Below are 15,801 nucleotides of genomic sequence, written 5' to 3'. Positions count from 1 at the left end.
ATTTATCAGTGTAAGATTCTAATCTTTAGCTGTCAACATATTTAATTTACAAGGTGTTGCCAACAAAAATATCTTATAATTAGCACATTTTAAATTCCAGATAGAAAATAAATATATATCTGTTTTTTTTTTTTTTTTTTTTTTTTCTAAATTCCTACTATTAGCTCACACTCTTCCTATATCTTGTTCAAATTTACATTCGTTAATAAAATATTTTATATTCATCCCCTCAAGCTCAAATACATTTTTTTAAACTTGTAGTGGATGACACTTGATGCTAATACAGTTTTTTCACATATTATGTTTACATATTTTTCACATATTTTACACATGTTTTTCACAATATGAATGTGAAATCGAAGTTCATCAACGAAACAATGTTTATATGTACATCAATGATGTGTCAAGAATTATACGAGCACCATGCCATCAAGATGAGACAATTTTCCCATCAGGCAGCGCAGAAGTTCAGTGTTTAGGAATGGTGTTGGTAAACATTGTGAGAGCTTCGATTCTTCAACCGAATAGATGGACACCAACTACTCTCAGAGAAAATACGATTGAAGGCGATGATATATATCAGCAAATCGTAATAGAAAATGAGCGTAAAGGTGGTCTTGCTGTAGAAGACATTAGATGGAATATTAATGGAAGAACTGGACTGCTCGAAACTCACTGGAAAGGTTCCTTGCAATAATGAAGCATTACAAAAGATGGATAGAATGAGGAATTGTAGACCACCATCAGCTTCATAAATTAGAAACGAAAAAATTTTAATAATGTTAATAAAAAGTAACTAAAATAAAATTTTAATAATGTTAATAAAAGTAACTAAAATAAAAAGTAACTAAAATAAAATTTTAATAATGTTAATAAAAGTAACTAAAATAAAAAGTAACTAAAATAAAATTTTAATAATGTTAATAAAAGTAACTAAAATAAAAAGTAACTAAAATAAAATCTTAATAATGTTAATAAAAGTAACTAAAATAGTAGTAGGAATTGACTTAAAAAATTTTTTTTATATTACTTGTTTTCATTTATGATATCGTTGTTTTTTGTTTACGTTTTGATAGATATTTAGAAAGCAAAATTTAAAATTTATTTAAATGTTTTTCATTTTGTTAACAAAAAAAATTTTCATTTTGTCAAAATAAATAAATAAATAAATAATTTTGGCACGCCAGCTGTTTTTAGATCATGTTTTCAGTCAGCATGAAGTCTTAGTTTGAGACCCCAGTCCTAAATGATATTTATACCTTCGGTTATACTAAGTAAATGATAGTTATACCAGTAAATGATAGTTATACCTTCGGTTATACTAAGTGAAGAGTACAATTTTGGATCCCGTCATATCGAGAACTTATATAAAAGTCTACAAAGAAAATATAAAAGTCTTCTATGAAATTTTCGAGACTAGTTATTTTTTATTTGCACTCCTGGTTCTGTTATGATTCAATCCGACATAAATTGAACCATCAGTCTAGGTGTAGGATCAAAATTAATAAAATTCAGTCACTTCTTAGAAACATTGGATGGAGTGAGAAATGATGCAAAATACCATACCTATCTCACAGGAAATCATGTTTTTACTTAAATTAAAATATTTTTTATTTCAAATACTAAATTACCACTCATACATTTTTTTTTTTTTTTTTTTTTAAGGTTCTCTTCCAAAAGTAAATTTCATGGTAAACCATTCGCTAATGATTCATTTATTGCATTATTTGCTTCTTCTAAGCTTTTTGTATTCCGAAATAACAATTTATTGTTCTTTTCTTTGTCCTCGTTTTCATGTTCTACATTCCTTGGCAATATCATAATCTTTCCTTTCTGTAGTGAACATTCCAATAATGAATTTTCTTCATCGCTCATGCAGTTGGCAGTTTTTCTTTCTGAAAGTAAGATAGGGATCTGTCTGTCTGTCCTGTCTTGTGGTTTTTTCCTAAAAATGATAAATAAGAATTATAAAAAGGACTTTTAATAGGATAAATAAGATAAAGGGTAGGTTTAATAAGATAAATAATAAAGGATAAATAAGAATTATAAAAAGGAAAAGATACTTTATGAGAGGTAGAGAAAAACTTTGCAATCATTACTGCAAAACAACAAGTAATTTATTGCTTCACATATTTTCAAGTATCATTCATCAATTAAAATTTTCAAACAATTTGTAAAAGAAAATAATCATTATTGGTATTTAGAAGTTAATTTTAAAGGTTTGATTAAAAAATGAACATTCATAAGAGTGACAACTAATACCCAATTAGCATAGTCATCTATCTAGTTTTCCTTTATTAAATTAAAAATTAATTAAATGTTTAAAAAAAGAATGTTCTGCATCAGCTACGATATATTTTGAAAGCATGAATCATTTTTCTTCATAGTTGTAATACGTGGAACATTAGAATGATTGGATAACTATTTAGGAAACACTTGCAGAACGTGGACTTGTGAAAAGCTATTTTGCGTGAACGCGTTTTCACTTCCTTGTACGAAGTAAAAAGGAAGTATTGTAATCGCGAAAAGTTTCAGGCAGCATATTTCAACGAAAATATCCATTTTGACCGCTTTCGAAGGCAATTTAACGATGTTTTTGCGTGATATCTCTACGTAAAGACAGAATAAAAGACTCTTTTTTTCCAAAAAAAAATTATAAAACTGCTTTAAAATGAATTCTGAAGAGAATTTTTCGTGGAGTCTGTATGTTCGTACGTATATACGTACGTATCTCGCATAACTCAAAAACAAGTAGCCCCAGAACGTTGAAATTTTGTATATAGGATATATGCTATAATATGTAGATGTGCACCTCGTATTTTGGTTGTGATCGGCCGCACCAAACGTATATGAATATATTTATATATTTATCCACTCTGTTACCCGGCTCAGTGATCTCAGTTTCTTTACTCTTGTATGTTTGTAAATTGTACATTTTTTGCTTTAAAAATGATTGAATTATGATGTTCTTATCTTTCGGTTGAGGTTTTTATGCCTTTAGGAAATCTGTAGGCAATATTTTTAGAATTATCAACAATTTTAACGTTGTTTAAGTGCCGCTAAGCCTAATAAATTTTTCGATGGTGGCCATTGCTTGTTTTTATTTGAAACAGCAGGATAGTGGATTTGTTGCCAATATAGAGAAACTTAGCTTCGCAACAACAAAGATAACGCCTTCATTTATTATTGCGAATTAAATCATGCTTAATCCTTTCTGGAATGTTTTCGAGGGAATAAGTGTTTAAGATTTACTTCGTAATTTTTAATGTAGATATTTTGAGTTTTTATGTATTTTTGCCTTGTCGCAAAGTGAGAACTGAATTAATTGAATGAGAAATACTCAATCGTCTGTGAAAAACTGTTTCTTTTTTGTTTTGTTTGCTTAATTTCTTTTATACATCGTTGTAGCTTTATTATAGTATTTGAATACAACATGTGGCAACGATTAGATAATTCTTTAAATTAGATAATTTTGTGCATTTTAAGTTATAATATGAACTAAATATAATACTGTTAAGTGAACCTAGCACCAGAGTGTCGCTATGGTAAACAAATAGAGTGAATTTTAAAGAATGCATTTATTCTATAGTGGTTTATGCGCTGTCGGCGAAGTAGATTTAATTTAATCCAATAAGTTTAAATGAAATGTAAGAAAAAATACGTATAATTTAATATTCCGTACAAGGAAGTCATGTGGTGTACACATCAGATTTTTTTAATTGTCTCAGTTTAATTTATCCAGCGGGAGAATTTCAGTTATACGCGGTCAGCTGCAAAGCGTCGGCCTCGTTGGTATTGACCTCTTTGCTGACTGGTTTAAGAATTCATTCACTTATTAAAGAAGTCAAATGTTACTTAAAAAAGCAAAACCCGAGGTTTAAAACTCTCCCAATTTTTGATGATCTTCCAGGGCACGGTACTGAAGCCCTCACAATTTTACATCCAAATGTAGACGTTTTATTTCTCCCATCGGACACCACTTCCTTAATCCAACCAATGGAGCAAGGAATCATAAAAGCACTCAAAGTCTATTATATCTCGATGTTTACATCCTTACAAATATAATACTAGACGAAGATAAGCAGGACACATATATGGCATTTTGGAAGCAATTCAACATAATGCACTGCACAGAAATGATTAAAATCGGATGGGAACAAGGGAATTCATCAGCAATGAATAGTACTTGCTGACTTCAGCGCTGGACAGAAGTTGTCAATAATTGTATAGGATTTCCATCGACTGAAAACGAAGCTAAGGAAATAGTGCAGATTACTGAAGCAATAAGCAGTGAAGGATTTTCAGATACGGAAGTAGGAGAAATTAGAGAATTAATCGAGAATGACGATGAATGAAATGAAGAACTGGAGGATATTAAAACGCCAGTCGATGATAAAACAACGATAGTGAAGAAGTTGAAGAGCCTTTAATAGGTGAGAAATTAAATTAATTTTGTAGAGTCATTAGGTCATTTCGATGCTCGAGACTTGAAAAATGACCCTCGCCGGGATTCGAACCTAGACTTCTCCAATACGCGGCGAGTGTGCTAGCGGTACACACCGAAGACATTTTTCAAGGAGAGAGAAAATATCTTATAAAATCCGCCTTTTAGAGGGCGATTGAGGATTAGGGGACCCAATCATCAAATCCTGGAGGTGAAGAATCATGATCCACCACATTTTATTTCGGACGCCGCTGTACAGTCATTAGGTCTTTTTTGATGTGAAAGATGTGAAAAATGAGCACTGTACTCGCCGGTATTCGAACCTGGGTCTCTCTATAAGGCGCCGAGTATGCTAACCGTTGCGCATGCAGAAAGGAGAGAGAAATTACCTTATAATTGTTAAAAAGTATAGTTTTTATAGTGGAAATTAATCGAAATGATGAAAGGAAAAGATACTTTATGAGAGGTATAGAAAAACTTTGCAATCATTACTGCTAAACGTTTTATGAGTTGCATCAGACATTTTTCCAAGCACATATCACCAGCTATTTAAAAAAATAATTGTATCTTGTACCTACTTTTTAAGCAGTAATAGAAGATTTTTAAATTAACGTTTGTTTCATTTTCCCCCTTTAATTATACTATTATTTAAGTTTTCAAAAATTACACTTACTTTCTTAAGCGGAAATTTACCTAACCAGTTTATCCCACAGAACGTTAACTTCGAGGAACGCGATTTTGCCGTATACGCCATGTGCTAATGATGTAACCTCCGTATTCGGCAAGGCTTTACTTTATATATTTTACAGTAACGGGTGGTCGAAGATCCATGCGTTTAATAAACGAACTAATAAGCGAACTCACTTCCCGAATGTATTTTTTTGAGAAAAAGCAGTACTATTGCTGTTAATTTAATTATTGGTAAACTTAAATAAACCTTGGATAGAAGTCAGTTTGAAAGAGAAATTATGTGTATTTCAAGAGAAAATTTTGTAGGACGCAGAACTTGCTTTCGGCGAAGGTAAATGGGACACTTGCGTCATTCCTTCACTTTCTGGGGGCCTTCTGATCCACATTTAGTATTTCAAATATGTGAATCCTTAAGGTTATTTTCTTTAATTCCACAAATAAATAAGTAAACATAATTGTTATTTCTCCCGCCTTTTTAGCATGCCTTCGTGGTGTAATGATCAGCACGCTCGACGCGTATTCGAGAGGTTCGTGGTTAGAATCCGGAAGAGGGCATTGCACATTTCACATCTCTTGCTTTCAAAAAAATACCTAATGTTTCTACAGTGGCGCCCTAATTAAAAATAGGTGGCGGATCACGATTATCCACCACCAAGATTTGGCGATTGTTTACCATAATCCCCAGTCGCCCTTTAAAAGGGGAGTATATAAGGTATTTTTCCCGCCTTCTCAGCCTGCCTTCGTGGCGTAATGGCCAGCACACTTGGCGTGTATTCGAGAGGTCCATGGTTCGAGTTCCGGCGAGAGCTTTGCTCAGTTTTCATCTCTCCTGCTTTAAAAAATACATAATGTCTCTACAAGCAGATAAATAAAAATAAAAGGCGAATAGTCCTTTTGCGCTTGTCATTAACCAATAACGTAATCTAAGTTTTCCTGAAAGAACAAAGATTCCGGTTTAAAGGGTATAAGAGTAGATTTTATAAAACATATAATAATGAATAAGAAGGAGTAAATGGGTTATAAATAATTAACTTAAATTAAATTTATTTAAAACAATAGTTTTTTTATGAAAGGTATGTAATCTTTATCAAGCAGTTCAAGTTCATCGTATTACCTGTTAAATGAAAAGAACTTCTGATCCTTTCCAAATTCTTTGGCATCATTTATCGTCTGAGGCAAATTTTTATTCAGAGTCTCTGGGAGAAAAGCAGATAAAACCCCTGCCAATAAACAGCAGATTCCGATCGTCAAGAATGGAATGGATTTCCCGTAGACACCCTAAAAAGCAAATTTGATTTATATTTTCAAAATTATGCATAGAATAAATGAAAGAATTCATAGAAGGAAAATCAAATTTTTAGACAATAAATTTTAGTTCTAAATTTAATTTTTCCAAAAAAGGCTTTAAAATTTTTTTTTGAATTTTCTCCAACGTATTTCATGGATAGTTTAAAAATTCAATCAAAATTCAATCTGATTTTAGAGTGCAGATTAAAAAAAACTAAAGAAATTTTAACGTAAGCAGCTAAGTTAAGTTTACGAGTTTAACAGGCCCACCAGCGGCCGAGCGGTAAAGTCGCTGAACACTGGTAGTTCGGTCCGAGGTTCGAATCCCGCGGACGGGCTGGCTGCATGGGCATTTTCGTGGTTTTTCCCATGATTAACGTGTGTACGAGCTAGTTTAACTTAGAAAGTCCTCCACGAAGGCATCCCTACCCTTAGGCGAGATAGCCCTCGAAGCTTTGCCATAATCACACACACACGCATAAGAGTTTAACAATTAAACCTCCAGAATGAAAGCTATAAATTATATTTAAAACGAGTTTTTCCAAATTACAAAGGGAAAGAGAAGGGAAAAATTTCTACACTGTTGCTTCACTGTAAATAAACTCAGCTTGGAGATTGTGCGTTTATTTAAAGACTTAATTGTTCAAGATTCAACTGTGCAATTTATTTCACTGAATAGCTTCGGCACAAGGTCCTCAATGGCAAACTTAAGGCAATTAATCGTAGCTTGCAAACATAATGTTCACTAAAGTAGCAAACTTTTTATTTTTCTATGAAACAAATTCCTGGAACTGAAAACAGTGAATACCTTGAAAAGGTTTTCTTCAAGGTGTCTAGAAAGTTCATGAAATTATTTTGTATAGCAGTTCCTTGAACATGAATGTAATTTCAAATGCCCCGCAAAGACGGAAAGTTTAAGAAAGCTGTTATAAACAATTTGGAATTCATTACCTTCTTCTTCTTAGTAGGCATCTATGAATCAGCAGCGGAATCAATAAATAAATAAACACTTAATTCTACTGCGATAATCCTTGAGACGAAAAAACAAAGCATAAATGTTTCCGTTTTTCTTACAACCGATAATTAATTGAGATTACTAAGCGTCCTGATTAATCAAACCAGTTCAGCTTCCATTTTCTTATCACTTTGTAAGAAATCGTTTGCTGTCGGACATACGATGTTTATCTATTTTCAATTAAAAAAAAAACTAAGACACTGATTAATATGGAAGTTGAATTCATTCTAATATTAAAAGTTTAATATATAATAATTATAAAATAATTATAAAATAATTATTAATTAATCAATCAATTAATTATCAACTAATTTTTGTTCAGGAAATATATTTATTAAAACGTTATGACTGGTGTTATGGGAAAAGGCTATAGTGTACATGAAACATGAATTAGAATAGATAGGTTATTTTTTATAATTACGTTCGACAGAACAAAAGAGAAAGCTGTTATTTGATATAATAACAGAAGCAACTGAAAACTCTTAGAATTTTAAATGAAAGATAAAAAATAAGAGCATCACGTTTGGTGTTTCACTCGTCGCTAGTGCTACGTCCGCCAAACCAGGATAGTGTGAAGTGATTCTGATTACCATATCGAAGAGCCCGCATTCGAATACCGAAGATGACATAGATATTTGTAAATGTGTAGTGTCGGGGCGGTATAGGGCACTCAAAACCTGCGGCGAGCCGTAAGTCGTTTGGAGAGGTTGGTGGTAGGGAAAGAGGGATGGGACTGTCATCTCAATGGTGACAGGGTCAATCTTGACTCCTTGTCACGACGAATTTCGTGGTATTGCTCTGATTTAAGACAAGCGGGAGTAGTCATAATAACGGAAACAACATTAGTGTAGATATATGATTTATTATCCCTTAGATCAGTATTTCATATAAGCTGGAAATTACTTCATAAACGTAAAACATAGGAAAATCATTTGCCATTAAACAGTAACTAAAAACATTCTTCAATACTTATTATTGTCATTTTTCTTATAGTAATTTAATTAAATGCTTGGCCAGAAACTGTTATTTTCTTGTCTTATTCGTATTTCGTATTTAAATATATAATTTATTCTTTATTGCAGATATAACTGATAATTTATAATACGGCATCGATAATCGGAATTGAGCGGGACTAAGATAGAGCCGGATAATCAATTTTCATGATTAAAAAAAAAATAACAACTTTAAGTAAAATGCCGAATTTAAATGAGCAGAAATTTGTTTTCACCATCAAATTTTTATGTTGGTAATCAACATTGTTTTCCTCTATTGTTTCCAACAACAGCAAGAAAAACAGTACCATGTAAAAAATGCATACAGTTATTGAATACCCACAATAATAATCAGTGAGCAAGCCACAATAATAACAGCAATCCACAATAATAATCAGTGATACAATTATAATAATCAGTGAGCACATTGACTTTTGAATTATTTTGAAGTAATGAGTAACTGCTTCTTTAATAATTTACTTTATGCAATGATAGTTCGTTTACATGTAGATACCATAATCAGAAAAGAATGCTCACCAAATAGGACGTGACTTTGCAACATAAAACCTTTAAAATATGATTGAGCTTAAATTTATTCAAGCTGAAAATCTCTTCGAGAGGAAAGGAAACTCTTTTTATCAGGGATACATGGTTTCCCTTCTTCATGGTTATGCTTGATAAAAATGAGAAGGGTGCTGGCCAAAGCTGTACTGTCACATGTAAGGTGCCAAAGGTGACTTTTCAAAGGCAGACCTTCCCTTCCCCTATAACAGTGATCAGGAGAGGTGTTACAAAAGATTTAAAAGCTAACTTAACGTTATAAACGATAGGATCATTTCAAATTTATTAGGGGGACTGGAAAGTAATGTCGCTTTCTTACATTAAATTCAAACGAATAAATTTGTGACAAATTCTTTTTTTAATCAATAATATAATCACCCTCGTCATCAGCAACCTTTTGCCATCTAGTATACCGATTTCAATCCCAGACCTATAAAAATCAATTGGTTTTTGAGTAAAATATCTCGAGATGGCATTTTGGACATCATCCAAATTTTCAAATTTTTTGTCACTAAGAAAATGTTGTAGGAATCGGAATAAATGGAAATCCGAGGGTGCGATATCGGTCGAATATGGTGGGTGAGGCAGTACCTTCCACCCCAATTCATTATAGTTTTCCAGTGTTCGTCTTGCACAGTGCGGTTTTGCATTGTCGTGTTGCAGAATGACGCCTTTTCCGTTGACAATCGAAAGATATTTTTCGATTAAAGATTGGTTCACTCGATCCAATTGTTCACAATAAAGGTCTACATTAACAGTTTTTCCAGGTTCAAAATGAACAATTCCGCAAATACTCTATCAAACACCCAGAAGCGCCTTTTCGGGATGTAAACCCTTTGTAACCCCTATTAAAACTGCCTTTTGAGGTTTGGATTATCATATAGGACTTTTTTTTTTTTTTTTTTTGTCTCCATGAATCAAACGATCAAAAAACGGTTCTGTTTGGTGCCGTTGAAGCAATACGTTGCATGTGATGGATAGATTGGCTTTGTTCTTTTCGGACAGATTATGGGGGACTTAAAAACTTGCTTTGCTTATTTTTCCATTCTGTTTTAAATGTTCTTGGATGGTCGACCAAGGTTGGTTAAGAGTGTTTGACATGGATTTGCTTCCACTTCTGCCCTTAGCATGTTGTTGTCGACATGCGCAGAAACGACATTACTTTCTGGTTTCCCTATACATCTGGTGTATATGTATATCATCCCCTATACATACTTCCCTTTCCCAATACATCTGGTGCCCACCAGCGGCCGAGCGGTAAAGTCGCTGAACACTGGTAGTTCGGTCCGAGGTTCGAATCCCACGAACGGGCTGGCTGCATGAGTGTTTTCGTGGTTTTCCCCATGTGTAACGTGTATACGAGCCAGTTTCCCTTAGAAAGTCCTCCACGAAGGCATCCCTCCCCTTAGGCAGATAGCCCTAGTGTGCTTTGCCATAATTAAATACACCAACACCCAATACATCTGTATTTTATTTCCAGGTCCTCTTGGAGTACTGGTTGGCATTTGCCAAGGAAAATCTTAGCCAGGTCTCGTAGTCTGAAGGAAATTAATTTCAATTAATTAAATTAATTTAAATGAAAATTAAGAATTGTTAGGGAAACAAAAAATAAGACCCTATCAGTAAAGACAAATTAATAAATTAAAGCAATTATCTACTATCTTAAGAATGAATCGAAGTACGTAGGTATTCATTCTTATCGTAGTATATTTAACATGAAGCAAATTTAGAAAAAAAAAAAATGTTTGAAAATAACACCAACCTCCTATAAATTTTTAAACAGTTTTGAGACACTTATCATAAATTTGAGACCCATATTTTAAGAAAGTTCACGTAGTTACTATTAGGAAAATCGTTTCATTTAAAAAAATATATATTCGTTAATAAAGCACAATCGCAGTTAAAATGATAAAAAATTCATTCTGTATTTTAAAATAAATCGTTGAGTCTGTTGCTCAAAATTTCGTTAAAGTTTTACAAAATGTGAAATCGATAACAAAACAAATTCCAAATTTCAAATTTCAAATTTGGCCTTCCATATGCCCATATTCTCAGTAGGATTATGTTATTCAAAATTCGATGGCTCTATGTACCGTTGTTTTATCACAATCCGAGAAATATTAAGACATTTATGCAGATTTTTCATTATTTAATTTCTTCAAATATAGTTCAGGACTCTAAGATTTGGTGGCAACAGTTTGAAAAGCGAAACGGACATTTATAGTGATTCAACGCAAAATCGCAAAACGAAAACAATAGTTCTTCAGGGACAAAACCCTTTTTGACTAATAACAGATTATTGAATATATAATTTATTATATTGTTTCATAAGAATAAATTGAGTTTAATTAAAAAAATTAAATTTAAATACATATTTAATTAAATATTCTTTGCGCCATTGCTGCAAGGAATGAAATTTAAATTTAAACAAATTTAAATTCTTAACAAATACGTATAAAAGTAAAAAAGTAAAAAAGCAAATTTAAATTCTAAAAAAAGCCAAAATAATTTAAAATAATTTAAAAATATGCAAACATGTAAAAGATTTAATTCTCGAACTAATCTACAATATCATTTAAATTCAGAAGCATAAGCAAATCAAGTGCAAAATCCATCCATGAAAACAATTCTACCAATTTAATAAATTAAAATTAAATGAAAATTAAATTAAACAATTTTTTAAAAAAATGCATATGTTAATGACCGTAGAGTAGGCAGGAGACAGACTTATCAAGGGGAAGTTGCCTCCAAACCTAACTCTCCAATCATTCAATTCGTGTTTCGTCACTCATGCAGGCAAGGGTAAAAGTCAAAACCAAAAGTAATTCCAATAAAGTGGTACCCTTAGAATTTAACATTTAAGTATTAACATTTAAGAATTAAAGTTCAAAAAGGAAAATACTAATTAAGTCTTTTGAGAAACAAGCAAGTAAAGTCAAGAATTAAACTTTTTCTTAAAAAATTAAATTTTTAAAAATTAATTTTTTATAAAATAATAAAAAAATCTAGAAACCAATGTATTTTAGAAATCCTTGTCTACAGAAACTTCCCCTACACGAATATGCATATCAATAAAAAGAAACTATAAAAGAACTTTACATAATTCATATAAACCAATAAGAAATAAAAAACAAAATGAAACAAAGAACTAATTCACAATTTTTAAAATAAATATATATTTAAAAATATAATTTCATATTTAAAAAATACTTAGATACTACATAAAAAAATTTTAAAAAGAATACTTAAAGCAAGTAAATAGTAAGTTTTAATTCTAACTTACCTACTATATCAGTGTTGGGGTCTGCAAAAGTGTTGTGAAAGAGAAGTAAGTATGTTCTTCAAATTATATAGATGGCGCTTATGTAGGTAAAGTTGAGTGTCAAGCTGCTATCTTTGTTATAGTAATTTTTTTTTTTGTAAATATTAATATTAATTAAATTAAATTAAATTAAAAATCCTAAAGGTAGTAATATCAATTATTTAGGGAGTTAAGTAACTGAGCCAATCAAGAGATGTATGTTTGCTTGAAGGAAATTAAAGTGAAGTGGTATGTGAAAAAAATGTAAACTGTTTGTAATTGAAATGTGTGTTCTGTTGAAAAATTGTGAAAATTGTTAAAAAATTAAGTGAAAAATATTTTGTGTGAAAATTGCAAAAAATTAAAGTAATTAAGAAAAACTGAAATGTTTTAATATTAAAGTTTTAAAGTAAAATTTCCCAAAATTTTTTTGAAATGAAGTCCTTAAAAAACCTCTAAAAATTCCTTTAGGAAGTTAAATAAAACTTAAATTTGATGAAAGAAAATATTAAAAGTTTAATGAACTTGATTTAATTGGTATATCAAAACTTAACTAAATACTGGCTAAAGTATGGAAAATTAGAAGAAGAAGATTAAAATCTTCACTCAATTCGGGCTATAACTGAGACTTTTGAAAAGAGTTGTCCCTTTATTAGTAAAAGGAAACAATCCAGTATTGATTAAATTGATTAAATATACATATTTACAAAATATTTACAATAAAAATTTACAATAATTTCTCTACTCTTTTATATCCTTCATTACCCTCCAGTTAAGGTTTAAGGTAACGTTATCATATCCAAAAGAGCCAAAAAATTATAAAGTAAAGTCAAGGCCTGCCTTTTTAATATATAAATTAATAAATTTTGGTGGTACTTGGTTATCAACTTGTACATTAATTAGTTTTATGATTTCTTCCTTTAAATCGTCATTTTCAGTACATATATTTTTTATTCTGATAATTTGGCTATGAAACGTGTTTTCTATTACTTTTCTAGAGATATTAGAGTTCCAATTAATTAGTTTAATAGTAGGAAAATGGAAATTCCTTCTTTTATCAAATAATTTAATTTTGTTGTGTTTAATAATTTGCAGGTCTAGGAATTCAATAGTATCTTCATTCGTATTCGTTTTATTAAGTGTTAAACTATTTGGGTAAATTTTGAATTTCTCAAAAGTAGAATTATTATTGAAAGTTATAATATCATCTATGTATCTAAAAGTATGAGCAAATAGCTTTAATTCATTTTTATTTAAACTGAGTTGGAATTTATATTCAAATGTAAAAAGAAATAGGTTACAAATTTGTGTAGAACTGTTTGCTCCCATAGGAATTCCTCTAACTAGCTGAAAGATCTTATTATTGTATTTAATGTAGTTATTAAATAATGCACAATTCAGATAAATATTCCATCTTTCAATACAAAGGATGTCAAGTATGTCAGGAAAATGTTGTGGGTTGTTAAACTTTTAAAACTGCTGAGAACTGGAGCATTATTATAAATAATCCAACTATAATTGTATTGTTTGTTAACGAGATGTTGGATTAAATTACAGATTTTTTTAAGTATAATTGCAAATATGTAATCTATATTCTTTTTATAATTATTTGTACCATTAGCAATAAATCTAAATTTGAGTGGTGATTTATGAAATTTTGGGAGAGCATATAGATTTGCTAATCTATTGTAGTTAGATGGTTGTGAAATTTGCAGTTTCTTATGAAATGCTTTTAGCTTGTTTGTAATAACATTTTCTTGTAGATTGGTGAGTTTGTAAGTAATGGCATTATTGAGTTCAGTATTAATTAATGAGACATAAAAAAATTTTCATATTATGCTAAAGTTATTATTGGCTTTGTCAATTTTGGTAATTATGAAATTTTGTTTTAAATCCTGTAAAAGAGGTATGAGAATATTCCACTGTAAATGGCTATTAAATTCAATTCTTCGAATTTTTTGCTTGAATTCTTCTAATACTGCATGTTTCCATGCCATAAAGGTAGAATTTGGAATATTTAATTTGAAACTAGTTTTAACTATAAATTTGTCTATATTTTTTACGAAACTTTTAAAACTGTGATGTTTGTTAATTTTTAGTACTGGTCTAAATTTGGTACCTTTTTCCATTAAAATTCTTAAATGTTGGTTTTGAACTATTGCTAAATTGCCTGTTATAATATGTTGATGAAATTTATCTATGAAATCTTTGTATTGAAGCTCTTTACAGTATCAATGGGCTGTAGTAGCTAATTCATGGTGGTTAATTAGCAATTTACTAAGAGGTTTTTGATACTTGAAAGCTGGTGAGATCTGTACTTTGGTAGCTGGAAAAAGTTGTTGACTTTTTCTGAAAATTTTGCTAAACTGAATATGATCATAGTTAGGATGAAGGAAATTGATTTTGCAGTAATATTTATTGTATTTGTTATTTGTAGAGAACTTATAATTGCAAAAGTCAATAACAAGGTCTTTGATAATATTGTGCCCTGTAAAATGCTGTTTTATAAATTTTATTAGTAATTTTAAGAAATTGTGCTTACAAGTATGCAACCAAGTAATTATATTTTTTGGTTAACTGTTCCTTGTTGTACAGGATACCAGCTTGGTGATGCTTCATTACTATTATGATTTGAATTCTAAATTGTTCCAAAATGTTAATTCCCAACCAGAATGGCAGTTAAAAAAGAGATGAATGCCAGATGAGCAAACGTAAGGACCGTTGATAAATTTTGGTCGAAACTAAGTAATTTTAAGGACCAAAATTTATTTCAAGGACGTTTAAGGACCGCACGAATTTTGTTACAAAGCTCGTGTAAACGATCATAAATGTAATCAATATTCGAATAATCGAGAAGTTGTACTGTGTAGCCTTGTTACTTATTTAGACAATTAGTTTGAAGCCACATTTGCCATTCGCCAGAAGCTCCACTGTATCATATAAAAGTCTTTAAATTTGCTTTTGCTATTGTTGCTAATTTTCCTGATCTTAAGCGGATCATGTCCACGAAATTCATTGTAGCCTACAGAAAGAAAATGGCGCATGTCTTTAAGCAAGGACTTAGGCAGCATATGGGTAAATGTATGACTTTTGTTCACCTCCATGGCAATTTTGATCGAAAACACTCCAAGAGATAAAAGCCAAGCGTTCTGCAACCCTCTTTCGCGACCACCAGCCTCTTGAGGAAATTTTCAGTTTGACAGCGGTCGTGACGACTTTCAGGACTTTTAGTTTCCCTAGTCAGTAAATTAGTATACATTTAAAAATATACAGGGTTAGAATCTGAGTTCAAAGATGCGGCAGCTAACTCCGTTAACCAGCAAATTGAACAGGACGGCATTCTTTAAATGTTACCAACAGCATATTTGAGATGTAAAATTAGCAGATAAACGCTTCTCAGTCCACTAACAAGAGTTTGGGAGAGACAGAACTTGGTTGGTTATCAGATACTGTTGTTAATATTATAATAGTGAGTTACTTTCTCTCAATCCGCTTTCGTAAATCCATTTGT

The 15,801-nt window shown here is 31.0% G+C and overlaps 1 protein-coding gene across 1 annotated transcript in view; it reads right to left on the bottom strand.

Annotated features, from left to right (window-relative positions):
* Positions 1-1,061: 1,061 nt before the first annotated feature.
* LOC118190226 (organic cation transporter 1-like) overlaps positions 1,062-15,801 on the bottom strand; it is a 65,851-nt gene continuing 51,111 nt past the window's right edge. Inside the window, exons 10-11 of the mRNA XM_035360906.2 lie at positions 6,249-6,412; positions 1,062-1,945 (exon numbers count right to left, since the gene is read on the bottom strand). Of these exons, the coding sequence (XP_035216797.1) occupies positions 1,687-1,945; positions 6,249-6,412 (423 nt within the window). The 3' untranslated portion in view covers positions 1,062-1,686. The remainder of the gene's footprint in view (positions 1,946-6,248; positions 6,413-15,801) is intronic.

The sequence above is a fragment of the Stegodyphus dumicola genome, chromosome 6, assembly GCF_044657685.1.
Source record: "Stegodyphus dumicola isolate Sdum_Otavi_A_Nest chromosome 6, ASM4465768v1".
In the NCBI taxonomy this organism is placed as follows: Eukaryota; Metazoa; Arthropoda; class Arachnida; order Araneae; family Eresidae; genus Stegodyphus; species Stegodyphus dumicola.
The sequence above is the reverse complement of the archived record's forward strand: the minus strand, read 5'-3'. Positions and strand labels throughout refer to the sequence as shown.